Source organism: Thunnus maccoyii, chromosome 5, assembly GCF_910596095.1.
Source record: "Thunnus maccoyii chromosome 5, fThuMac1.1, whole genome shotgun sequence".
In the NCBI taxonomy this organism is placed as follows: domain Eukaryota; kingdom Metazoa; phylum Chordata; class Actinopteri; order Scombriformes; family Scombridae; genus Thunnus; species Thunnus maccoyii.
In genome coordinates this window covers 19,295,707-19,322,750 of record NC_056537.1, presented here as the reverse complement: position 1 = coordinate 19,322,750, position 27,044 = coordinate 19,295,707, and the positions used below count along the sequence as shown (strand labels likewise).

General features: G+C 41.0%; 1 protein-coding gene across 1 annotated transcript in view; it reads right to left on the bottom strand.

Annotated features, from left to right (window-relative positions):
• pclob (piccolo presynaptic cytomatrix protein b) overlaps window positions 1-27,044 on the bottom strand; it is a 58,564-nt gene that overhangs the window by 21,788 nt on the left and 9,732 nt on the right. The window contains exons 7-12 of the mRNA XM_042411759.1: window positions 26,066-26,923; window positions 24,594-25,871; window positions 23,168-24,232; window positions 21,107-22,282; window positions 8,002-8,949; window positions 366-7,329 (exon numbers count right to left, since the gene is read on the bottom strand). Coding sequence (XP_042267693.1) covers window positions 366-7,329; window positions 8,002-8,949; window positions 21,107-22,282; window positions 23,168-24,232; window positions 24,594-25,871; window positions 26,066-26,923 — 12,289 coding nt within the window. The remainder of the gene's footprint in view (window positions 1-365; window positions 7,330-8,001; window positions 8,950-21,106; window positions 22,283-23,167; window positions 24,233-24,593; window positions 25,872-26,065; window positions 26,924-27,044) is intronic.

Below are 27,044 nucleotides of genomic sequence, written 5' to 3'. Positions count from 1 at the left end.
TAGCAAGAAGCAAAACCAAAATATTGAGGGAGCACACGCAGGCACACACATGCATCTGTATGAAGACAAAAGAAAAACAAAAGAAAAACAAGCATGCATTAATATCTAACAATGAAAACATGCATATTAAATAGCAAAGTAAATAAACGGTTCAGGAAAGCATGAGTAAATAAACTTAAAGGTAAAACCACCACATACATCTTCAGAAAGCAAGGTATTGGACTGTAACAATATCAGTTTAAAAGCAGAGGCACATTTTAAATAAAAGTTTCAAATCTATTAAATCAATCAAATCTAAGCCCATAGAACAAGCATAAAGAATGGCAATAAAAAAATGCAAACATGCAGAAATTCCCCATACTCACCAGCAGAAAGTTTAGTAGCAGTGAGGTCTATAGCTCCATCTGAAGATCCACTGAGATAGTCATAGTCATTCTTGGGATCATAGGAGAACAGTCCTGCCTCTGTCAGGTTGGTCTCAGACATCGATGCTTTTATACCATTCATGCCTTTGATACCATACAGTCCAGCATTATCATATTGGTAGTGGTCATCTCTATAGCCAAAACGGTTGTCAGGCTGGGTTGTGACTGGAGGCTGTGTTCTGCAGCTTCCTGTGAATGGCAGCTTGTAGATGACATCACAGCACACACTCCTCCTACCAGCTGTAAGGTCAACCGGAGTCCCATCATCCTCTACCACAGTGGTCACTACTCCTGGGCTTGTACCAGACAAAGCTACCATAGCTCTCACTGGTCTGTAGTTCGACAAATCCATAGCCCCTGTGGCCTCTAGAGAAAGGACAGAGCCTCCACTGCCAATAGCTGTACTGGCCAAAGTCGTTGGCTGTGTGCCTTCTGAGGAAACGAGAGCTCCAAAGGAAAGATTAATGGGTATGTCTTGAGCTGTGGATGCTACAGCACTGACTACAGGCTGGGCGTTCACAGGTCTATATACAATCTGGGCTAGTGGTTCGAATGGTTTGTATGTGGTAAGAGGCAGAGGCAATGATGGAACAGGGCCCTGCAAATCGAGAGGTTTCTCTGCTGGAGTGTTGCTATATGAGGCAATGGTGGCTGTGCATGTGACTATTGTGATGCTGTCAGTGACTACAGAGAGTGTGGTTGCAGGGGTGACCTCTGCACTAAGATTTATTATCTCAGGCTGCACTGCTGTGATTTGACGCCCACTAGTGTCACTTGAAAAAGACTGTCTACATGACTCAGGTGGTGTAAGGTCCATGCCTTGTTCAGTCATCTTTACGTCAACCTTCATTGTACGTAAATCAATTACATCGCCGGGATAGATTATCTTCCCATTCTGTTTATGCAGAGGTTGGACTTTAGCTACATCTGGTTGTATAGTGATTGCTACACTGGGTGGAGGGACCTGTGGAAATCTTTCATGGACAACAGACACAGTGGTCCTCTGGACCTCAGTGGTGACCACCTGAGTGACCAGGCTAGGCAGACTTTCTGGAGGCTGGCCTGAGGTGGAAATTGAAGAAGAGTACATGTGACTCATACTGGAGACCACCTTTTCTGGTCCTCTAATCTCTTGGCTCTCAATAGACTCTTGCTGAAATTTAGTGATGGTGATTGGAGCTACAGATACACCCTGTGTGATGTCTTGTGCAGTGGGTATTGAAGTTCGCCTGGTGTATGCCTCAGTAGTTATTATCTCCAGAGGGTGATCATATTCTGATGAATAAGTTAATACATGTGGTTGTTGTTCTGCTGAAGGAACAGACCCTCTCCTGTATGGGACCTGAACAGCATAGCCATCAATAGGAACATCTTTTTCGGCTGGTATGATTACAACCTGTGCCAATGGTGATGGTTTTGGCATGGTTATGGATTCTCTCCTGGTGGCAGCAAAGGCCTCGGTTGTGACCACCTGTGTGGGAGTTTCATATTCTGTAGGATAGGTAAATATCTCATTTGTGGTGTAAGGTGGCTCTACTATGGATGATATCGATGTCCTCCTCCTACTGGTGGTTTCCTCAGTTGTAATAACTCCAACTGGCATCCCCACCACTGCCTGAGGTTGCATCACTGATGGTGGTATTGAAGCTCTTCTTACAACAACATCCTTCATTATAACCTCTGAAGGTGTCTCATGTTCAGGCTCTAACGCTATGACCTCCAGTGGAGGAGTTGAATGTGGCATGGCTGAGGATGTAATTGCTCCATAGACCTGTGGCATATAAGTAACAGCAGGCACTTCTGGCTGTGCTGCCATTTGTTGGACACCCATTACAACAGGTGATGGTGTTACTTCAGCCATTGTAGTAGTTATCTTAGCATCTGTAGGTAGTGGCGTCAACATAGCTACTTCAGGTGTTTGGACAACAGCTACTACAGGTAGAGGATGAGTTACTGGAGATGCTGTTGGTACTCCTAGTACTCTAACAACAGTGTCAGTAGAAAAATCTTCTGTTGGTAATTCACACTTCGTAGGGAAAGTCACCACTTCAGCTGCAGGAAGTGGTTGCTGTGTAGATAATTGCTCGGTCGCTACAGACAGAACTTCTAAGGGCTGAAGAGTTTGTGGGACTGATGGTGGTTCAGCAATGTTGTCAGTATTATTGAAACCTGTGGGCAATTCTTGCTGTGTAGAATGAGACACTGCTTCAACCACCATATGTTCCTGCTGAACAGGAATTTGCTGACCCACTCCTGGTATTGGGGATCTCATCATAACTGCCTCGGGGACAATGTCGTCAGTTCGCATATGCTGTTCTTCTTGTAGTATTTCTATTTGAGTTGCAACTTGTTGACAATGGACAGTTGAGGAGACTGCAGCTGGTCTATCTTGAGGAACCAGTGCATCTGAGGGTACCCCTGGCTGCAGTGGTACAACAACAGCTTCTATCGGAGGGTGTGGCTGTACAGGTACAGTTGGTATTGGAGTCTGAGGAACAAGTGCTTCAACAGAAATCTCTTGTGGAACTGTTATAACCTCTATAGCAAATTGTGGATGCTGAGTAACAGATGGTACAGATGGTGCTCTTGCTGTGGCTTCCACTGTTAGTGGTTGAATAAGAACCTTTGGCTCTGGAGGCATGGTGATGACCTCTGACAATGACAGTGGTTGAATAATTGGTTGTTGTTGCGCCATTACGGGGATGTATGGTTTCTTAATTGGATGAGGAACACTATGTGCCTGAATGGGTGTGTGCTGACCTGATGAAATTGTCATGTCATCAGCCACAGATGGTGGTGGTTGCACTAAGAAGGGCACAGAATCTCTTCTGGCTTGCACTTTAGCAGCCACTACCTCAGAGGCTATCACTTGCTCTACAGCAACAGTTGGAGCTATGGGTATTGGAGGTGGATGCCTTACACTGGGGACAGATGCTCTCCTAACTGTAGCCTGTGCTGAGAATACCTCAGTGGGTGTTCTCTGCTCTGAAGGTGTGGTCCGTACCCCTGACACTTTTGTAGTTGGGATCGAGCCTCTTCTTACAGGTGCCTGGACTGTTATACCTTCTGTTGGTGAGCCCAGCTCAGATGGAAGAGTTATTACCACATAGGTTTGCAAACATTTGGCATGTCTAGGAGACAAAGGTGACTTAGGTGATGTTGTACCCAACTTAGACTCCACAGGCCGGGTCAGGCTAAGTGACAGAGCATTTGGAGGTTCTTTGGTCCTGGGCAGTGTCGCAGCTTTGGTGGCCATGGTAGGAGGAGGTGGCTTGACACTCTCTCCTGGTTTGTGACTGAAAACTAGTCCAGCTGGAATTAATATAGGTTTAGGTGGTATGGGTGGAGGAGGTTTTACAGTTTGACTGGGGCCAGTTGTTGTAACTGAAACCTGTGCTATTGTGGCTGTAGCAATCGTCACTGCAGTGGGAACAGGTGGCTTTGACTGAATAGTGGGCTTGGGTAAAGCAGTAGGATATGGTGGAGGTGTATCTACTACAGGTATTTCTACTGTGTCTACAACTTTTGTCTCTGCCATGGGTTTTGGCAGAACTGGTGGAACTGAAGCTACTGGCACTGCTGACACCTGAGCAAATAGTGAAGCTGTATCTGTGCTGGGTATATCTGAAGTGGCTGTGGTAAAGGGGGATGCACTGGTAACCACAGGGTGTGTGGCTATTTGACTACTTGGTGGCAGAGAAGCAGTGGAAGCTACTGGCCCTGTGCTAGATATATCTTGTGGAGTTTGGCTGAGCAAAGATATGTTTTCCACACTAGGCACTATGATGACTACATGCCCTTGTCTGGTTGGGGTCACTACTTGAGGTACAGCCACACTGTCTGGCTGTAAGTCCTCCATTCTAGGCTGTATATCCACAACCACAGACTGCATTGGCTGGTCAGCTTCTATGGTTCCCATAACTATGGTAGTTGTCATAGTAGGAGAAACAGGCTGAACAGTCCTTACAAGTGGCATCTCTGTGGTAGGCTCAGGTAATGAAACTGAAGTAGACCGAGGGGGAGGAGGTGGTGGGACTTTCTTTTTGACTATAGTCGTTGATGCTGGGGCTTGTGGAGGCACCTGGGCTGTTTGAGCCAGAGCTGGGACTACTACTGGAATCACTGATGGGACAGCTGGCTGAACAGGGACTGAGTGTACCACTTTGGGTTGGGCTTGAGCGGGGGTAGTTATTAGAGATGAGACTGGTAGTGGGGTTTGTGCAGAGATTGGAGATGTAGTTGAAACCAGGTCAGGCATCTGGACTATGACTGGCCCAGGGGATGAGGCCAGAGTGACAGAAGCAGAAACAACATGGGCTGAAGCTGGAGTGGAGACTGGAAGTGGATGTGTTACAATAGTTGTAGCTATACCTAGGGCAGTAGGTTGAGCTGAAACAACAACAGGTGCTTCACTTGGTGCTGAGACCTGTATTACAGCTGGAGCCTCAATAGGCACCTGAGATGGAGATGAAACCAAGTCTGGCATTTGAACAACAACAGGTTCAGAAGTCTCCACTAGGGCTGGAGTTGGAGCTTCAGCTGTAGAAGCCTTAACTTGAACTAAATCAGTTGTTTGAGCTTTGGATGGATCAGACACCACATCTGGTATTGTAACTATGACTGTGGTTGGAGTAGGATAAGATGCTGGGCCCTCACTAGGAGATACTGTTGCAATTGATGGTGGCGAGATGTCTGGAGGGGACTGGGTTACAAATGAAGTTGGAGGTGTTGGTGTAGACAGTGGAGTTGAATCTGATGAAAGAGGTGTTTGAGCCAAGAATGAGGATGATGATGTAGCATTAGATGCCAGACTGGAATCTGGAGTGGCTGGTGAAGTTGGAGAGGAGACTGGTGATACAGGCGAAGGTGTAGTGGTTAGTTCTGGGGCTGATATTGGAGTTGGAATCGGTTTTGGTTCCGGAATTTCACAGACCACACAGATGGGGTCCATTTCAGTGGTTTCAGACAAAGGTGGGCTTATGGACAGATCTTCTTTAGTCTCAGAATCATCACTGGGGGTAATATCAGAGGAAACACCAACACCATACTCGTCTGCAAGACTGTCATCCTCTTCCTCCCCAGATGAACATTGGGTAATCTTGAGGTCTGGTATGGGGAATAGTGCCTTTCTGAGGGCAGGATCTTGAGGAACCATGGGCCTAACAAAACTTATAGATCCACTAGGAGTGCTGGGAACAACAGTCACCTCAGGGCGCTTAGGAGGTTCAGAGGGCCGTGGTGGAGCTGGGCGTTTCTTTTTCTTGACTGTAAGTTCACTGGTAGTGTCATTGCCTGTAAGAGACATTGTTTGTCCAGTAAGGGATGTCTCTTCTGTAGGTATGGTCACCACACAGGTCTCAGCAACTGAGGGAGGCTCAGACAAGGAAGATTCCATGGCAGTCTGGGCCTGTTGAAACTCCTGCTCTATCATCATCAATTCTCTCTTTTTCTGCATCATCTCTTCATAAACCTCCTCTGGAGACCTGAGTTTCTTGAGCGGTTCAGAGCCAGTATCCCATTTGGGTTCTTCCTCTTGAGATTCAATTATCCTAACTTCAGGCTCCTCAACTAAGGATTCGTAAAGATAGTCCTCTATTGCCATTCCCCCATAGAGTGGCTCAATATCAGGAGGACTCTCCCCTGGAATAGCTTTTGTTTTCTGAATAATTTCCTCATATGCCTCTTCAGCACTCTTTAAAGATTTTGACACCATATGCTTCTCTTTAAATGGGTCAGAAGGAGTGTATGGTATCACTGTTGGTGAAGGCTTACGTCCTCTCTGTACAGCTCGCCTAGCCTCCGGTTCCGATTCTATACTGCCAGAGTACTCAGAGCCAGATGTTCTACTGGTTTCATCCATTGTGGTGACCTGTCTCAGATCCTCTATGGAGGATGCATCCTCAGTTGGAGACAGACGTTGGCCATGGGGCATTAGTTCGTCTTTGTCTTTCCTAGACTTCTCTTCCTCTCTCATCTTCTCTTCCTCAGAGGAGTCTTCGATGGTGGGGAGAGGCTGGGTTGGCTGCCTGTGCTTACCTTTGCGATACTGTTTGTCCCCACTGACTTTCCTGTGGCTGGGACTGCTATCACTGTCCTCCTCTAGAGATGAGGCAGATGTAGGTGAAGATCCTGGAGTAAAGCTAGATGCCTGAACACTAGATGATCCCTTTGACAGGGATTCTGTGATGCTCTCTACTTCTTCATCAGTGCTTTGTCTCTGTCTCATGACTGGAATAGCTTTCTTGAAAGTGGTGCTGGGCACTGTTTCAGGAGCTTCCTGAGTAGTTGCAGCATCAGTTTTCAGGAGGGCTTTTCTCCTGGCTGGGCTGTCTTCATTATCTGTACTACCTTTTCTAGACAGTGATTTGGGTTCCACTGAAGCAGTATCAAGCTCAGCCTCCTCATTTGCCAATTTCTTCTCTTTCTCATCTTCTGAAAGAGACATTTCTTCTTCATCACCCATACCCATTATCTGCTTGCGAATGAAGTCTTCATCTTCTATAGAGGAGTCAGCACTTTCAGTTTTGATGTCCTCACTGCTGGATGAAATATTGCTTACCTCCAGCCTTCTCCTCTGAACTTTAGGTGAGGGTGTGAGCTCGCTTTCACTGCTCTCTTCCATTGCTTGGAAACTTAGGCGCCTTCTCTCAGTTTTAACCTCCTCCTTTACTGGCATGGATGTATCTGTTTTTATATCTTTTTCAGGTACATCCCTAACCACCTGCCCATCCTTCAATTCTTGTGATATGGGTAAAATCTGGGGTTGATCTTCATCATTCTTCTCTGCTTTAGATTTGGCCTGAGTAGCTGTCACAGGGACAACAGTGTTTGCCAATTTAACCTGCCCAGTAGGAATGGAGTCCTTTCCTTCTTTCATTGGTTCTTGTTTGGTTTCATCTTGGTCCTGAAAATGTGAGAAAACAAAATGACAGTAAATACATTTCGTATTAGAAAGAATCAGACTTGCAGTGCCAGATATTTTACCTTGTTTTTATTTGTAACTGTAGCATGTTATTTAGATGTAATTATGAAAATGGTGGAATGGAGTGGAGAGGTGCATCACCCAAGTATTGTCCATATAAGATAACAGTGAACATATTTCAGAAGACACATGAATAATGAAGATGTAGTCCCCCTCCCCCTCTTGAGATAATCAGTGTCATATGTACTAGTTTTGGTGTCATTACACTTATCACCAAAATGGAAAATAATTGAAGTGAGATTAACAAAAATCTGCATGAAATGGCTAAAATACAACATATACTGTATATTAAAATAATGCTTGTTGCACAACTTTACCGTCTTCCCTACTGTCACAGCTGCATATAGTTAGCCAAACAGCAATATCAAAATCAGTTAGGAAGTAGATGCCTACATGTCTCAAAGACAACATCTGTATTTAATCCTCAAGCTCCTCAATTTTTATAAATATAGGGAAGGTCGCCAGGATGGTTGTAATGACAGAATGGCTTTCCATAGTATCTAATTATTTTCTTATATAATGTTGATTTTATAATGTCCTACTGAACATTTGTCAATACATCAATTCTTATTTATGAAGAAGAGCTGCTCTTACTTGTATGGTGATATTTGTTGTTGATATTGGTTGTGGCTCTGGAATTGAGGTGACATCATTTACTTTTTCAACCAACTTGTCAGCCACTTGCTTGCTGTCATCTGCTGTGAGTGGTTCTTTTTCCAATACCAGCTGTGGTTCTTGTGACTGTGGTTCCAGCTCAACTTGCTGTAAAGATTTTGTTGGCTCTGTCAGTTTGATTTGATCTGCAGGTTGCATTTCCTTGATAATCTTCTCTGGAGCAGACAATTCTGGCTTTGTGTCAGTCCCTGGAACAACTCCAGCCATAGCAATGTCTGCAGCAATAGGGGAGGTGAGTGCAACTGTAGCCTCCGTCACAGGGACAGAGGAAGCTGCAGCTACACCTGCTTCAACTTTGACTTTTGGAGGGTCAGGTTTAGACTCTTCAGCTTGGGAAAATTCTGTCACACTGAGCTCCACTTTCACTGCCTCTTCTTTACTTTCCACTTTTCCAGTCTTGGGAATATCTATGTTTGGCACTTCAACTTTTGGTGTTGCTACTGTCTGTTGCACAGGAGCCATAGTGGGTATAATGGGTTCTGCTGTAGATGCTGCTAAAGGCTGGTTTTCTGCTGTGACAGGTAGAACTTTTGGTGCTGTGGGTGTGAGTGTTGTCTCGAGCTTGTTTTGTGTGGAAGCTGCTGTAGCCGTGGTTTCCATCTTGACAGATGTAGGCTCTGTATTTGCTATTGGGGTTTGAACTGTTGTTACTTCCTTGGTGGGGGCATCGGTGGGCTGTGATTTTGTGGCCACAGGTGTGGGCTCTGTCTTTGTAGGGGCAGCTTTGGGCTCTGCCTTTTTGGCTGCAGGTGTGGCTTGGGTGTCTGGTTTGGCTGATACAGGGGAAGGCTGTGGCATTTTTCCTGAGTCTCCCAGCTGCCCCAACAAAGCCCTTTGAGTCTGGCAGTTCAGACACAGCCATTCCTTCTGTGAACAAACAAACAACACAACACAACATATGATTACACACTACACCAATATGATATATTACATATATAACTTAAGACTCAGTTATACATTCAGTCAATGTTAAAGCAATAGTTTGCTGGTTTCTTTACAGATTACAATTCAAAGGCTTAGAGAAGTATTTCATAAAGGAGGATACGGACAGAGTGTTTCTGGTTTTGTTTTTTTGACCTTTTTCACAGGAGACATTTTGACTTATCAAGCACAGGAGGATTCAGTAACATTAATGATGGCTGAATTGCATTTAGGTGAGCCAGTTCCAGGGCTCTGGCATTGTGTATGCTCACTGACATGGCTTAGTGGTATACTTAATGGAATGGAGCCATCATTAGTGTTGTTATTTACAGCTGTGCGTTTACTGCTTTGAAAAGTCAGAATGTCTGCTGTGAAAGGGGTCTATTGTGGAATGTCTGCCTTGAGTGAACCTAACTTACTGATCCAGGATTAATCTATTCCGCAAAGCCAACTCAGAGCTAATGTGATGTGTCAGAATAATGGGTAACACTTTAAAATAATAATCAGTTGTAAGCCAATTATGACATTAGTCAATGATGAACTAATCATGAACAAAACATTAATATACCTTTGTAAATGATTACTTAATTCTATGGTAACATATCACAGATATGTTGTAAGTCATCTAAATGATTAGGTAATTATGAAGAATCTTCAAGAAAAAATCATTAGTACACTGGATGATTAATTAATGATTTGTTGATATATTATGAATCACTTGTGAGCCACTCAAAGCGATTATATGAAATTATTTCATTATATATGCACATTCTTTGGCTGTAGATTGTTTTCCAACTTAATAGTCTGCAAAAAGCTTTGCACATGAATAGTAAAAGTTTAATTTATACATTTACATGTCCTTTTTAAGAGGTGTTACAAAATCAAGGTTTAGAAAACTTTGTAGTAAGTTGAGTCCAATAACTCAATAATTACGCTTATATCAAAAGTTACTGATGACCCGCCCTGCTCCACAGAACCAGGTTGAACTTGATGTGCTGGCAGTGCTGATGCTTTGTTGGGGTCGGTTGTGTGTGGAGTCTCATGTTAATTATATTCTACTAAAGACACATAAGTAGGCTCTTATTATTATTATGATTAGTCATATTTCTATTATTATTGTTGTTGTTATTGTTATTATTGTTGTTAGTGTGCTTCTCTGTGTCTCTCTGTCCCCCCTCCCCCTCCCTCTTTCTCTCTCAACCCAACCGGTCAAGACAGATGGCCGCCCACCTAGAGCCTGGTTCTGCTTGAGGTTTCTTCCCCTTAAAGGGGAGTTTTTCCTTGCTGCAGCCGCCAAGTGCTTGCTCATGGGGGATTGATTATTGAGTCTCTGTAAAATAAAGAGTACAGTCTAAACCTGCTCTATGTAAAAAAGTGCCCTGAGATAATATCTGTTGTGATTTGGTGCTATATAGCCTAAATAAAATTGAATTGAACTGAATTTAATAAAATTATTCAGTGTTTAAATCTGAGTTTTAGTCACTGGTGTAGAGTCAACACTACAAGAGGCACCTGCGGGCTATAACATAGGGAAGGTAGGGAAAGTAGACACAGATATTTGGCAGAATAACTTTCGGTTAATGGGAGAGTTATACGACCTGATATAGGATTAAGTGCAATTTAGAGAAGGTAAATACATATGTGTATATTTTCAACACTATCAATTTGATGCAGTTTGTAAAAGTTGTGATGCTAGTTGCGATTAGCCCGTTAGCATGCTAGCCCATGTTAGCATGTTGGTAGACAACAGATTATTTCTATAATTTTGGTTAATGTAAAGTTGTACCACCTGAATAAGAACATATTTCAATCTACAGTGGGTAAATGCATGAGTTGTGATCAAGCGGGTAGTTCTGGGTCTGAAAAATAAAGCCAATGCAGAAGTGACTGAAACCTGCATTTTATCTAATGGCCATCAGGGGGCTACTCCATTGGCTCCAAAAAGAAATCTGTTTGTATGGAAGTCTATGAGAAAATGACCCTACTTCTCACTTGATTTATTACCTCAGTAAACAGTTTCCTAATGGGTTTTCAATCACTAGTTTCAAGTCTTCTTCAGTACAGTATGATGTTCATTTTATAAACTATTGTCCCATTTAATTTAAATTTTATGATAAAGTCAGGCTTTAAGGTGTGGCTACATTGCGATTGACAAGTCCCTACCATGGCGACAACGTTGGTTAGGTAACATAAACATGGTGCAACCCCGGATTCACAGAGCATAAGCCTGGCTCCAGATGGCTGTAGCTATTATTATTTCAGTGTGTTTTCAGTTCACTAAAGTTAATCGTAACATTTTGGTTGCTCAAAAAAGTTTTGTTCAGCATTTGGATGTACTAAAAGACCCTCTAAGGAGTCAGATGTTCAGTTTTCCGGTAATTTAATTTTGTTTTAATGGTTTTAAGCCTGTTTTTTGCTAGCAAAAATTAACATTAGCATTATCATGGTTAGGCCAACCAAATCAGGTGGTGCAGCCCACCACCGCAGGGGTGAGCGGAGGTGTGTGGGAGTGTGGGCATGTTTATTTGTGCTCTAGAACGTAACCGCTGTGAAACAATCAGAAAATAACGTTTTATTGATCTGATTCACCGGCTTTCTCACTACCAGCGCTCCCTCTCTTCATTCACTCTCCAGCTCACTCGACCACAGCAGCTCTCTCTCCATCTTTTTCGCTCGTTTTTTCAAATAATGAGTTGGGAAGCCAACAGCAAAGTCTAACTTTGCTTTTAACGTTATCAGACAAAGAGAAATGTCCTCCTCCTGACTGGCACTGTGTGTGTTTAAGGCTCTTTTACAGAGTTTATAAAAAAACATTCCAAGATAAGCTTGTTCTGGATGTTGTTTGTTGATTTTATCTTTACAAATAAAGCTTTATGTTTTTCTCCAGCAAGACTAAAGGAATGAAGCATCACTTGTCTCTTGAACTGTATATTTATGCTTTCATTAAAAAATGTGACAATGTATTATTCTGATATATTATATTAATGTATTTATATTATATATTTGACATCATACTTAAAAAAGAGCAGTTGGTAAAAATGTTTAAAATTGACTGTTACAGTTGATACAACTCATTTTTTATTGAAAATTCTCTAAAGTTTTACTTAATTTAATGATATAATTCATATGTTGACTTTAATGAAGTTGGTTGAGCCCTTTTTCCTCTCTTTTTCACTTAGACTTTACTTCGCTTATTTGTTTACACTTTATTAGAGGGATGCAAAAAGATTTGTAAAAGCCTTATGTACATGCATAAGCCTTTGTAACAGGTAAAAGTAATCTGAAAGTGATAGGTTAGACATTTATGTATGATGAATTGTTTACACTTTAGATTGGGGGGATGCAAAAGCACTTGTAAATGAATTATAAATGATTTATTCATATTCACATCATTTATAACAGATACGGAACACTGATGAAAGTAGTTGGGGATTCACATTATCCCACTCCTACAGACCCACAAACACTGCCACTTGTGTTTTACGAAGCACCTGGCCAATACTGGAAACACAGGAAAATGAGGTTGAAAATCTCTGGTGGTAGGTCTGTGTATTTGCCCTGACTGTAAATCATTTGTAAATGCTTATCCACATAAAAATGAATTATTTATGAATTGTTTGACAATGCTTTCTTCATATAATAGCATAATTTCTTATAATTGCTTTGAATAGCTCACAAGTGATTTACAAAGGTATATTAATGTTTTGTTTATGATTAGTCCATTGTTAACTAATGTCTTAAAAATGACTTACTACTGATTGTTATTATAAAATGTTACTGAATAAAGTACCTGTTCACCAAGATAACTGGAGTAAGCAGAGGACTTTTCTTGTGCTCTGCTTACTCCAATTCTCTTTGTGGTTGTTGTCCGGTGTGTGTGCTGTATAGAGACTTTGCACTAGTGCAAGTAAGTAATAATGAAAGTAACAAGAAGTGCCTACTAAGTTTGATGCATCCTTTTTTTTCTTTACTTTGCATTTTATTCAGAATTATGGTCATTATAACAGCGATGAGGGAGTGGAAGGAATGGAAATCAACAGAGTCAGCATTTTAGTCTGATCAAAGATTGTTACAGTAGTTAAGTCTAAGAGTCTGAGCAAACCCTAAAAAGCAGCCTGACAGAGATTCAGGGTTTCAGTTTTAGACTGGAATTATAGTTTTCATTGTAACATAGCTCATTTTTAAAAACTGAATTTGCTGAAAATTAGCCTGATTTACTGAGATAAGAATGCCTTAACTCTTTTTTTGTGAAAGTATCCTACATTTTGCTTCAGTTTTTAGTAAGACTATAGACACAAACAAACCTGCAACAAAAAACATTACAACATGTACTTAGTTCTCTGGTGTCAAGTCTTAATATTAAAATTGTTTTATTGAATCTGTGAGTAAAATCAGGTTCCAATCAGATTTTTGGTAGTGTGGCATGTTTAGGTCTCTGTAATTGTAAAGTTGAAATTACATGAATGTGAGGTATTAAAAAAACAAGAGTAAAAAACAAAACAAAAACAAAAACAAAAACAAAAACAAAACAAACACTAACAGCATAATGTAATCTGTGCCAACGTAATTAGGTATTGCGGTGCGTTGCAGTAGATAATAACTCATAGCGTTCATGTTTTCTACTACCAAAGATGTCTTTGACTTGTTATAGACAACCACATGCTACAATATAACATAGTTTCTTATGCAGAGTAGTACCATAGCATCCAAAGTAACATAAATTCAGTCTTCACCCAGCACTATTGTAGCTGGACAATTCAAACAACCAAAGCATTTATACAGGAATATTAACCATAAATAACATTTGTCAATAGAAACTTATGGTCTCTACTATTAACATGCTTGCTGCTGTTACACTAAAACTAACGATACTTGTAAGACAGCAATAAAAATGCTTACCTTGAAAAAGAGCAAATCACATTTTATGAGCAATGCTATTACTTTTAAAATGTAATCCTCTGAAGACACATTTCTTATCACATCTAAGCTCCAATAATAGACAGCTAAGGAGGAGAGGAAAGCATAAGCTGTCAATAGACAAAGCAGTGAGTCTGTAGCAACGTAGCAGACCAAATCACAGCAATGCGCCTGCCTCTGCAGAGCCAGGGAGAGCACTTCTAATAACCACTATAGAGGAGGAGACTATATTGCACACATTCTGTTTGTGAATCAACACATTTTAATTGTTTTATCGGTGAGATAAAATATTAGAGCCTGTACACATTTAACACCTCTTGATTATGGAACCACAATGGCTATATGGCCACACTAATGTTCATGCACTCATGTTCATGCAGAAGTATGAGGATGTGTCTCTAAACACACATGTTACGTCTTAGAGATTAGTGTTGGTTTGGGATCCAGTGATGTAAACAAATAACATAGTTCATGGGCTTGTGTGCTGAGTTTAGCTTTAGAGAGTGATGTAATGTACCCTCTGTCATATCCTGGCTTAGGCCTGCTCTTAAAATCCAGCTGTACTGGACATCTCATCTTTATTCCCATAAACAAGCCTAAAATAACACTGCTAAGACCCATACTTTTAAATAGAAAGACAAGCCCAGAGTGAAGATTTAAGTATCATTGGTCAAAACTGGCAAAATACCATCACACGAAGTCAATGGTGACATGTTATTTGTATTTGTCCTGCTGAAGATTACTATTATTGTTTCAAACTTCAAATTGTCCAATTTCTTTACAGAGCATGTTAGCATGAATCTATTGCATGCCTGAAAATATAAATATTCATATTCTATTCTGAAACTGTTGATAGCAGCAACACTGCAAGACAGTAGTACAATTAGCTGCATTGCTGTAAAATGCTTTCACTTACTGAGATATATGCATGGCAAACAAAATTACAGCCAGTGTAATTACACATGTAATAATATATCGTGTATACAGTCTTTAAAAATAATGTCCTAATTAATCTAGAACATTGCTTGACTTAGGAGAAAACTGATACTGATGCATCCAGTTACGTTGATACTGAGATAATTTTGTTTAGTCATTTGTGGTTTAGTCAGGAATATGGTAATCCTATTTGTTCCTAATGGTAACAAACAAAGCCTCATCAGCATTGTGCATGATGCTGATAACTGTGTTAACCATTAAATCATTCAAACCTAAGCTCAGCCTCATTGAAATCTACCTTTGATGTTGGTCAAAGACTAAGCCATATGTTATATATGGCAAATAAAAGCTAAACCTTAAGGTAATTTATTTTTCTTCATAAAAAATGAAGACACTGTCATACTTGCATCTAGTTCTTTTAGATTACAGAATAGCTCAGTGCCTCTTAAATTGACTTCATAAAATAGTTCATTATTAAAGCTAATCTGTACATTATGTGTGGATTGTCTTAAATGACAAACCTGTAAAGCTCAATATTCTGCTTTAAACATCCCTCAGTGGTATAATCCCCACATATCCCTCTACTTCTCCCTCTCCTCCTCTGTCACGCTTGCAGGATGCAATTACATTTAACAAGGAACATGCTCCTGTCACATACATATGCTAATCAGCAAAATCATGTCACTAGCAAGGCCCTTCAGATGATAAATTAGTAATCAGAAACTCCAACACCTCCTGCTTTTCTGATCATCTTATACACCCAGCACAATGGCCTTATCAGAGACAGCTCATATGCCAGCTATGAAAATAAAATGAATTATACTAGTATATAATTGCCATTTTAGAAGAAGAGATATTTAAAATATATATTTTGTCTTTGTAGATGACATCATGAGCTGTCACAACCATAATCTGAAGCAATAGGAAACGAAAAAGCACAAGCTGTAATAACAGGTTCCATTTTATATAAAATGGCAATGAGATGCTGATGTGTCAATAAATATAATAACATTAGATTCTCAACTTTCTTAAGATGTCCATCATTGTGCTTCCACCAGCTTGCTACTTCATAGCATTAACTTTATGGAAAACTGGATTTAACCAAAATTCATTTTCAGCCACTGACAATAATTGCACACTTAAATGAACACATAATTAACAATACATGAAGAAACCACAGGATTGTCAAACACCACATTTGCATAACACATTAAAATTCAACATTATGGCCAATTCACCACTCTACTTCTGCTTCCCTCTAACAGGACAAACTTAAAAGGAACTATCAAGAAAGACCGAGAGAGATCAAACAGCAGTGTTCACAGATGGCTGAGTCATGGCCATGCATTCTTGAGTCTTTCTGCTGGTCTATTCTCCCTCTCCTGCAGTCTAAATATGGTCCTGCCCCTCACACCTCTCCAGGTGTTGGTATGGCACAGGTCCCAGTCTCAGCATGATAACTGACCTTTTTTTACCATCTATAACCAAAGTAAAGAACAGATGGACAGAGCAATTACAGAAGTATGCAAATGATTAGGCCTATATCAAACATGTTTCCTCTTCTGCACAATGATTTTGAGCTGTACAGGCTTTCATTGCCCACCATGTTCACAAAGTGACCAGAGGCAGGTATCACAGGCTGCACCATTTGGTACTGCGTAGCCTCATGGTCTTGGATTGGCCATTAAACTGTTAGGGTAACTATCAAATAAAGGTAGCCACAACATCGCAAAAGCTTGATTGAGACAGATCATGTACTATTAGTCTCCCTCACTGCACCGACGTTGCATCTTATAACTCATTTAACCTGCTAATTCTAAATCAGTCTGCAAAAAAAAAAAATCTAAGTCAACATAAAGACCTAATCCCATCACATTCCCCTTCAGCGCCAGTTACTGCCTCATAGCCACTCAGTCTCCGAGCCATGCATCAGAGCCACGGGGTTTGGAAAGTCGCCATCATCCTTTTGTCTAATTAAATCTGTTTTATGAGTAAAGAGCAGAAGCCCCAAGCAGCGAGCTGTGGGAGAGGCTGCTCCCCACGATTAGCCTGTGAGCTGGATTACCAGACTTTCACAATGACAGGCAGTCAGGAAATGATGCTCTTGACACACAGGCCTACTGCATTAGGTTGGATCTGCTTACTGTAGCTTTATGACAAATTGTCCTGTTCACTTATTTCACAGCAAAAGACACTCTGCATTTGTGCAAAACCTTTCACTTCTCGCACAAAATTCCCTCAAACTTTGACTTTTTAAAAAAATCAAAATATTTTCTATTTATTTATTGGTATTCATATCCTTCATACACGTTTGGCACAGTGTACACAGTGCATTAATGGATAAATGACAAGGGGAACAATTCTTGTTCACTATCAGTGTTGTGTACACCAGGTATGGTTCAACAAAAACATTATAAATCAAATGTAAAATTCAAATGCCCAAATATCTATCAAACAGCTCTCAACTCTTGCATTTCCACACTAATGAATCAATCCACTAATTCGAATTTGTATAATTTGTACGAACCAAACCTTCTTATAAGACAGCAACCACTTGAAATTTACAATTTACGATAACAACACTAAAGGGATGGCCTTTGGGCTGTTGACTACATCACGATTTCTCAGCCTCTCTACAGCGCTTTCCTGCTGTTGATACTGGGGCTGGTGAGTTTCTGATTGATTTTCTGGCAGATTCCTTTGGCACAAGCTGTAGCTGGCTAATGTACTTGGCTTTCAGCGGCCCCTACAGAGCAGAACTCCACATAAATCAAGCCCTCTGATAATAGAGAACGTTGACCTACCAATCTGTAATAAGCAGAGTGCTTCATTCTAAAGACAAGGAAATACACCCCCTGCTTTTTCCAATCTGACAAATGGCGCATCAGCAAACTTTCCTTTGATGGCAAGGTGCAATGGGGGGAAGATTGGGGTAGAAGAGGGAGTGAAAGGGTGTGGTATAAATAGAATGAGGACACTGAAATGCTAGACACCAGGAAGTACTATACATTAATAAAGCTGAACTTCTTAGGGGAGGTCCTATTCCTTCTCCTCTGACAGAAAGACATCATATATAATACAATAGCAACATGGATAACTTTCTCATATTCATGTAAATCATAGTAGCTTGAGGGATGTGTCACGAAACATACAGCATACTAAAAGCCAACAGAGTGAAACAATAATATAAAAAAGAACTGAGGTCAGTGGCAATAAACCAATAATGTAATGATTGAATTTATCACAATAATATGACTATTTCAAAAATGCTCTAATGCAGTGTCAAGACCAAAGATTGAGCCTAGTCAATTTCGGCACTGCTACGCCCACCGTAGTCTCAAAAAATGGCTGTGGAAAAGGAGTAGGGATGCAGCAGGTAGACTGTGCATGGTCTCTCCATAGAGAAACTATTTTTAACGCTGTCACTAGGTGCACGGGGGGGTGTCTCCTCCTTATCACAGGGCCAACAGTCTACTGTTGTGTGGCCGACAACAGAAAAAACATCTGCCTTTACATAAAACTCGTGTATGTAAAGAATACGAAAACTTTGAAGCTAATTAAAAGACTTCAAAAGTGTGAAGTTACCTTTTACCTTCTCATTGGATATTCATAGTCCTGGCAAATTGGTTCCAAAACAGTTCCTCTGATGAGATGATATTATAATAAATATATATTTTATTAAATATGAGGTAGTGACTGCTTTGTACACAGCATCGTAGAGGTGAGAGAAATAGCTACCTGGTAACATAAAAAATAACATTACTGAGGAACTATCATTCTGTCTCATCTGTCAAACACAAAGCTTTAGCTGGAAAAGCACCACACACGTGTGTCCTACTTATCAGACAGCAGTCACTCCCAGGCTTTTGATGGCATCAGCTGAAGCAGAACAGGCAAAAGGAAAAATGGATAGACTTGCTGCTGGCACTCACTTTATCCAAAGTGGGCCCCTCTTCTTTCGAACCTTACAAGTCCTTTTCATATTTTAAAATGGGGATTTCTGCTTTCCTACTAAAAAGCCACACACTTTCATGATAAAGCAGGTTGTAGGACAGCAATAGTGGCTCATCCTATCCAGTTGTGTTAAGGCTAAGCTATTTCTGTTTTGCTAGGCTATTAAGAGGAATAAATATATGTTGTATACACAGCAGCAATCATCCACGCTTGTCCCCTCCCCCATTCAACCACTACCCTTAGGCTCTTCCCCCTCTCTGGTGTCCACGAAAAACGTGAGAAGTGTCAATTACATAAGAGACACATCTCTCTCATTGTTATTACTCCCTACTAATCCGCCATTTGGGCTGAGAGTGTGGTAATCTGCCTCTATGAAACCAAACTGAGGGTAGAAATAAATAAAAAAGAAAAAGTAATTCTCACAGTCACTCAATTACAACAGAGATTAGTTTTGTTTACCGAGTGTCAACAAAATGCAAAGAATATTGTCCCAGCTCTCATACAAACAACTGTCAGACAGAAATACAAATTTACTATTTCTAAAACGATTGAATAAAGGGTCACATTATTTCAATAAATGCATATTTATCAGATTTAATATAACCAAAATGTTCTCTTATTTAATATTATCTCCCATTACAAAAGTATTAGCATCAAAAATGACCTTATTTGAAAGCCTCCAGTAAAATGACTAACACTGTTGACTGACATTACACATTATTGAACTGTACACACATTTTAAATACTTGTAGCACAGTGTTGTATCATTTGAACTCCTTCAAAGTGACTATTGCAATAACTATGACAGAAGAATAAAAGCCTTTTTTTCCAAATAATTCTAGATGGGTCTGACAAAACAAAACAAATGATTTAAGGCATTAACTGTTAATACTGTTTGCCAGAAAAACAGACTTCCCCCACAGGGAAATGTGAGCTGTTCAGCCCAGAAAAAAAGTGATGTGGAGAGCAAAGTATTACTACACCTAACCTGAAGGATATGAAAATTCAAGGGTACACAGCCTTGCATTCAACACTAACCTGCATGTGTGGCTAAGTTGCATGTGTACTAATGCCATCCAAATAAAATGAAGGGGAAATTGTTGAATTACGTGGAGGCCACTGATCTATGAGAGCAGATGGCCTGAAAGGAAATGTCTGCTGCTCTCATGTCCTGCACTGTATTGTGTTGGACTTAATCTGTTTCACCTCTGCTTATTGGCATATCACAGGGCTTTGCCATCTCAAATCTCTCACGGGGGCTGGAGATTCCCTGGTCGCTGGTCTGCTATGACAGCAGATCCCATCTCACTAATGCTGTTGCACAACCCTCAATCACTTTAATACATTTTCAGTGCTGCTGGTCTGCTGAAGGACTCTTCTCATGAACTGTTATATAATACTGTAACTCAGGCCACTACAGTGGGGGGATAGCCACGACAGTCATCCACGATGTAGTCTGCATTTTAGTATGTTTTAATTTTGTTTGAGATCTCTTAAAGTCGGTCAATGATTGAAATAGATTTAATTAATTAACTGCACAAAGATTTATATGTTCTCTGCTGTGGTATCGTCATTATTATTCCACTATAGTTATAAAATGTATGTTCTTTGTCAAGCAAACCAAATCAACAACAGAGTAAAATTCAGCCTATTATGTGTGGTATTTTCATTAGAAATAAAAGACTGTATGGCAGCCAAACTGTCCATTTGTTTTTACCCTTTACACTGCAGAAAAATATTCATTAAGGAAAAAGAGGAAGCCATGTTTGACTGCATGAGAATTAACAATAAACAGCAAGGGAAATAACAAGTATAAGTACTTTGTAGCACAAGAAATTGTGTTCTTAAATAAGTAAGAACTATCAAATGAACTGTTTCATATGACATGGCTTACTGAAGGGAATACAAAGAGACAGCACTTACAGCACATAAGGCAGCTGTTAATAATATGTAGAACCATGCTGAGTTTTATTTTTGATGTGAGACCAAACCATTGACCAGTAACATTGTGATTCAATGACACATGACAACATTTTCTCCAAGTGGAGGTGCAAATTTGTTCTAAATAAAAGCATTAACGTGCATATTAGACATGAGACACTTTTAAAGGTAAAGATCTGAATGACGATTTTTCTTCAGTTGCATTTTTATAAATTTGCCGGTTTTGTTTTTGCCATTAGTATTTGCCTATATGGCAAAGTTTGACATGGAGACCATGAGGTAAAATTTTTTCTGGACCAAACCTGAAAAAAAAAAAAACTGATGTAAGATTGACATAAATGTTTATGGTACTTACCACTGCTGTATGAGGCATGGGGTTAAATCCACAAAGATTGCAGACAGTGTTCTTGCATTCAGTGCAGGTATTGTAATTGGGAGCTTCCTTGGAGGCCATGTTGAGTTCAACCTTACAGAGTGGGCAAGTAGACTGGGCCATTTTGGGGGTCACTTTGGGAGCAGCTTGGGAGGCCTCTGGTTTTACAGGTTCTGATGGACCTTTGTCCACTTTGTCCTGTCCTGATGGAAGAGCCTTGGCCTGCTGAGGTTGGTCTGATATCTTTTCCAGAATTGGTTTCTGAGCAGCAGGTGGTTTAGCCTCCTTTGCTGAAGTTGACAGACCTGCTTTAGGAGCAACCTGGGTCACTTCTGTGGCTTTTGTAGGCTCTGGTGTAGCTTTCTCTACTTTGGCCTGTGCTGATGGAGCAGGCTTGACCTGTTGAGGTGGCTGTGATTTCTGTGCAGCAGATGGCTTGGTCTCCTTTGCAGGGGACATCTTAGGCGAAACTGGAGGTGTAGTTTTAGGTTCATCCTGAACAGCTGAGGTTATTAATGTAGATGCAGAGCTGAAGATAGAGGAACCAAAACCAAACATCTTCCCAGTCACTGACTCAGCAGACTTTGCTGCAGCAGGTTGTGTTTTAGGACCACCAAAGCCAAAGAAGCCTCCAGACTCCTGTTTAGTAGGCTGAGCTGGTGGCGGTGCAGATTTGGCTGGGGCAGTCGTAGATTTTGAGGGCTGTTGTGGTGGTTTTCCAGCTTCTTGTTTTGCAAGACCTTCCTTGACTTCTGGTTTTGTAGTTTTAGAAATCTGTACTTGTGGGGGTTTCCCAACAGGCTGCTGCTGGGCAGCCACATCCTGGGCTTGTCCTTGTTCAGTACCTGAAAGGACCTGTGTCTTTTGCATAGAATCACGTCGTGGTGAGTCCGTCTTTTGGACTGAAGTTGGCACTGGGGCCTCAGATTTGGGGGTTTCTTTTTTGAATTGAGTTGCTTGAGTGACATCTTTTTTGACTGCTGTAGATTCTGTAGACTTCTCCTTCTGGCCTAATATTGGCATATCCTCCTGTTCAGAGCCGAGAGGTGCGATAACCTTGCTTGGGGAGGGCTGTGGTTTCACTACAGTAGGTCCAGTGGGATCAGATGCTGCTAGGGCTCTCTGCATCTGGCAGTTCAGACAAAGCCATTCCTTTACCTAGAAGAAAGCAATGGAATGTATAAATTGTTATTAAAAATAAGTACACAATGTTTTGATAGACAAATGAAGGAACAATGATCTTACAGCACAAATATCCTCATGTCACATGTATTTATTCATTTATCATTCATGTATATAAACTATAATCATGTCTAATGTTATGGTAATATATGTTACTTCTTAATTAATGTGGGTTAGGGTTAGGCAATTCTGGCAATTATAATTACTTTCTATGGAATTAAAGTAAAGATCCAGATTCCAGGTAAAATGCAGTTAAATGATAAGAGCTGCAACGATTAGTCGATTACTCAATTAAATGATTGACAGACAAGTAAAAGGCCAACTATTATTTTCAAGTATAACGCCAAAAATTCTCTTGTTCCAGCTCCTCAAATGTGAGAATTTCCTGCTTTTCCTTGTCTAACATTATAGTATATTGAATATCTTTGGATATTGGACTGTTGGTCATACAAAACAAGATTACTGATGACATCACCTTGGACTGGAGGATATTGTGATAGACATTTTAACTATCTTCTAGTATTTTATAGACCAAACTATTAATCAATCAATCAAGAAAATTATTGGCAGATTAGTTGATAATAAAAAAATTCTAGTTGTGGTGCTAAACTTGATCAATGTCAAAATCAGTATTAGTTTCAGTATTTAAACATTGCAACCTATTGATCATTAAACAATATTAAACTTTCATATTGAATTATATATTTCCACTGCCAGGCCCATAAACAATGATGATTAAATTTGTAAAATGCCCATGTGTATTGTTCAGTTGTGAGATGCTTAGATGCTCTCATTCTTCTTCCATTTTCTTAAAAAAGATGAGTTAAAGAAAATGCAATATTAATGGAGAGACTGATTTACCTCTGCCTCAGTGGGCATTGGATTAAATCCACATTGGTTGCAGACAATAGTCTTGCATTCTGTGCAAGTGTTGTAGTTGGGAGGATCTTTGGAGTCCATGTTGAGTTCCACCTTACAGAGAGGACAGATGGACTGATCTGATTTTGGAACCCTTTGGGTGTCTGCTGGTGCCTTGTGGGGCTCTGGTGGAGCTTTGTCCACTTTGGTTTGCACTGTTGAAGGAGTCTTTTCCTGTTGTGGTTTCTCTGGTTTCCTCTCCTCAGTTTTCTGGACAGCAGGTGGTTTGGTGTCCTTTGCAGGTAATTTTTTAGGAGAGGCTGGTGGTGTAGTTTTAGGAGAGACATGGACTGTAGTGGACATCTTACGTGGAGTCGGTGGTGTAGTTTTAGGTTCATCCTGAACAGCTGATGTTATCAGAGTGGATGCAGAGCTTAAGAAAGATGACCCAAAGCCAAACATCTTTCCAGTCACTGACTCAGCAGTTTTTGCTGCAGTAGGCTGTGTTTTAGGACCACCAAAACCAAAGAAGCCTCCTGACTCCTGTTTTGCAGGCTTAGCCAGTTGTGGTACAGACTTTGCTGGAGAGGTCCCAGCTTTTGGAAACTGTTGAGGGGGTGGCTTTCCTGTGTCTGTACCTGGTGGAGGAGCAGACTTAACAGTAGAAGTCACAGCATTTGGAGGCTGTTGCTGGGGTGTTCCAGGTTGTCCTTTGGGTGTCCCTCCAGAAGGCTTTTGAGAAGCCGGTGGAACATCAGTCTTTGGGATAATGGATGTAACACTTTTGTCAGGCAATGAGTCAGCCGCAGGGGTAACTTTCTTTGTTGGTTCACTAAGGGCTGGGGATTCAGTTTCTTTGGTTGTGGCAACCTTAACAAGCTCATTTTTGGATGAGGCTACTTTCGGGATGTCTTCCTGAGAAGTTGATATTGGTGTGTCTTTCCCCTGTGTGGGGGCAGGGACCTCTTTGCTTGGTGAAGGTTGAGGTTTTATCATGGGAAGGCCTAGAGGTTCAGAAGCCCCAAGTGCTCTCTGCATCTGGCAGTTGAGACAAAGCCATTCTTTCACCTGAAAAACAAATAAAACATGGGTAACATTCTTTGCATTTGTTAATAACAAACTCCCAAAACACTATGTGAATCTATTGGTTCAAATATATTGTTTGGGTGGAAGAAACAACAGAGATTGGAGAAAAGTAGCAAAGTCCTAATAAGTTAAAAGGCATGGGAACAAGGGAAATTGATTTACAATTAATCAATTTTTAAGTTCTTTCTATTTCAAAATTCCAAACAAAAGTAAAAACTGTGACTCAATAGCCAACATACGTATATAGATAAAAAAGATCAATTTATTACATAGTCTGCTGACCAATAATTATGGATGGGAAAATAATTCTAGTATTTTTTATTTTAATTAGTTGTTTAATTACCTCTGCTACATTTGGCATGGGACTAAATCCACATTTGTTGCAGACTGCAGTTTTACATTCAGTACAGGTGTTGTAATTGGGAAGATCTTCGGAGCCCATGTTGAGTTCTGCCTTACAGAGTGGACAAGTAGACTGGGCCATTTTGGGGGTCACTTTTGGAGGAGCTTGGGAGGCCTCTGGTTTTGCAGGCTCTAGTGGACCTTTGTCCACTTTGTCCTGTCCTGAAGGAGAAGCCTTGGCCTGCTGAGCTTGGTCTGGTATCTTTTCCAGAATTGGTTTCTGAGCAGCAGGTGGTTTAGCCTCCTTTGCTGAAGTTAGCCTTGGAGAAGCTGGAGGACTGGACTTTGGAGAAATCTGCAATGCTGACATCTTGTCAGAGACTTGTGCTGGGGCAGACATTTTGCGGGAACTTGGTGGTGTTGTGCGGGACTCCTCCTTAACTGCAGATGTTATCAAAGTGGATGCTGAGCTAAAGAGGGATGAACCAAATCCCAACATCTTCCCAGTCACTGCGTCAGTCGTTTTTGAGGCAGCACGCTGAGATTTAGGACTACCAAAGCTGAAGAAACTTCCTGATTCTTGATTTGTTGGCTGTGCTGCTGTGGGAACAGATTTGACAAGTGGTGTTTCAACAGGATTTGTTTCTTTGTTTAGGGCTTGTTGGGACTGTACCTCATCAGATGACTTGACTAGTTGATCAGCAGACTTCTGAACTGTTTCAACTTTCTCCTCTTTCGTTTCTGATACATGTTTAGTTGCAGGGGAGGTTGGTGGAGTAAGATCTTTTTTCTTCTTGGGGGAAGTTTCACTATCTTTGCTGACAGGAGAAGTTTGAGCTTCCATTGGTTTATTGAGGTCTGAATTTTCAGCTGCCAACTCTTTGGTGGGAAGAGCAGTGGAGGTTGGAACCTCGTGGGTAGGTGGTGAACCAGCTTTCTCGTCTTTTGTTGGGGCAGAAACAGTACCTGGGGTCTCTTTTGCAAGTGGAGAGGCAGGGGTTGATGTTTGGGTTATATCCATTTGAGAAGAAGGTTTGGTTTCGTCTTTCCTTTGTGGTGCAATTGGTGTTGGACTGTCCTTCTGATTTTTGTCTGGCATGTCTGCTTTTTGTGTGGAAATGATATCTTTCTTTTGATTGGCAGTGGCGTCTTTTTGGGCAGCTGCAGATGTAGACACTTTGTTGGGTGATGCCTGGGGTTTCATCCATGGAGGCTCTACTGATTCTGTTGCTGTGAGAGCTCTTTGCATCTGACATGTCAGACACAACCACTCCTTCATCTGTGGGAAAAACATATTATTTTGAGTGAGTGTGTCTGTAAAACATAGAAAATGATGATAACATTACAGTACAGCACAAAAAGGGCAGTGTGTGTGTGTATTTGTATATATGTTATGTGAAAGTACACTGTCTCATCAATTTTGAGTGTAAAATAAAACCAATAATACACACATCTTGAGTGAGTCTCACTTACTGCTGACACATTTGGCATGGGGTTAAATCCACACTGGTTACAGACAGTGTTCTTGCATTCAGTGCAGGTACTGTAGTTTGGAAGATCCTTGGACCCCATGTTAAGTTCAACCTTACAGAGTGGACAGGTGGACTGGGATGGTTTGACAGCTGCTTGGGAGGCTGCTGCAGGCTTTGGAGTTTCTGATGGAGCTGTGTCCACTTTGGCCTGTCCTGATGGAGGTGTCTTGGTCTGCAAGGGCTGTTCCGGCTTCTTCTGTTGTTCTTTCTTTTGGGCAGCAGGGGATTTGATCTCTTTCGCTGGGGACATCTTGGGGGAAACTGGTGGAGTTGTCTTTGGCTGGTCCGGAGCAACTGAGGTAATCAAAGTGGATGCAGAACTGAAAATGGAAGAACCAAAGCCAAACATTTTCCCAGTCACAGACTCTGCCGGCTTTGCAGCATCAGGTTGAGTTTTACCACCACCAAAACCAAAGAAGCCTCCTGACTCTTGCTGTGTTGCTGAAGTGGCATTACTCTCCTTACGTTCAGTTTGCCTTGTCTGGACTGGTGATTTGTTAGGGCCTGATATTTTCTGGGGCTCCTGTGGAATTTTCTTAGTAGGAACCGGACTGGCCTGTTTCTGACCTTCTGGCTTATTAGCAGCCACAGCTGTAACAGGCTGTGCTGTTACAGCCAACTGTGTTCTCTGAGGTGAGTGCGGTGTGGATGACTCCTTCTTTTCAGGTTCAGCTGGGCTGGTGATGTCTGTCTTTTGGGGTTTGGCAGGTATCTGAGAGTTGACAGAAGCGACTACTGGAGGCTGTGTTGCTCCTAGAGCCCGCTGCATCTGGCAGGTGAGACACAACCACTCCTTCGCCTAAAAAAAGAAATGTTCAGTTTGGACTGTTAATCTGTGTATAATTTCACACAATGCTTTATATTCATTTTGCTAGGCAGTCTGGTTTATTCTGTTTTATTTCAGTAGCTGTTATAAATCC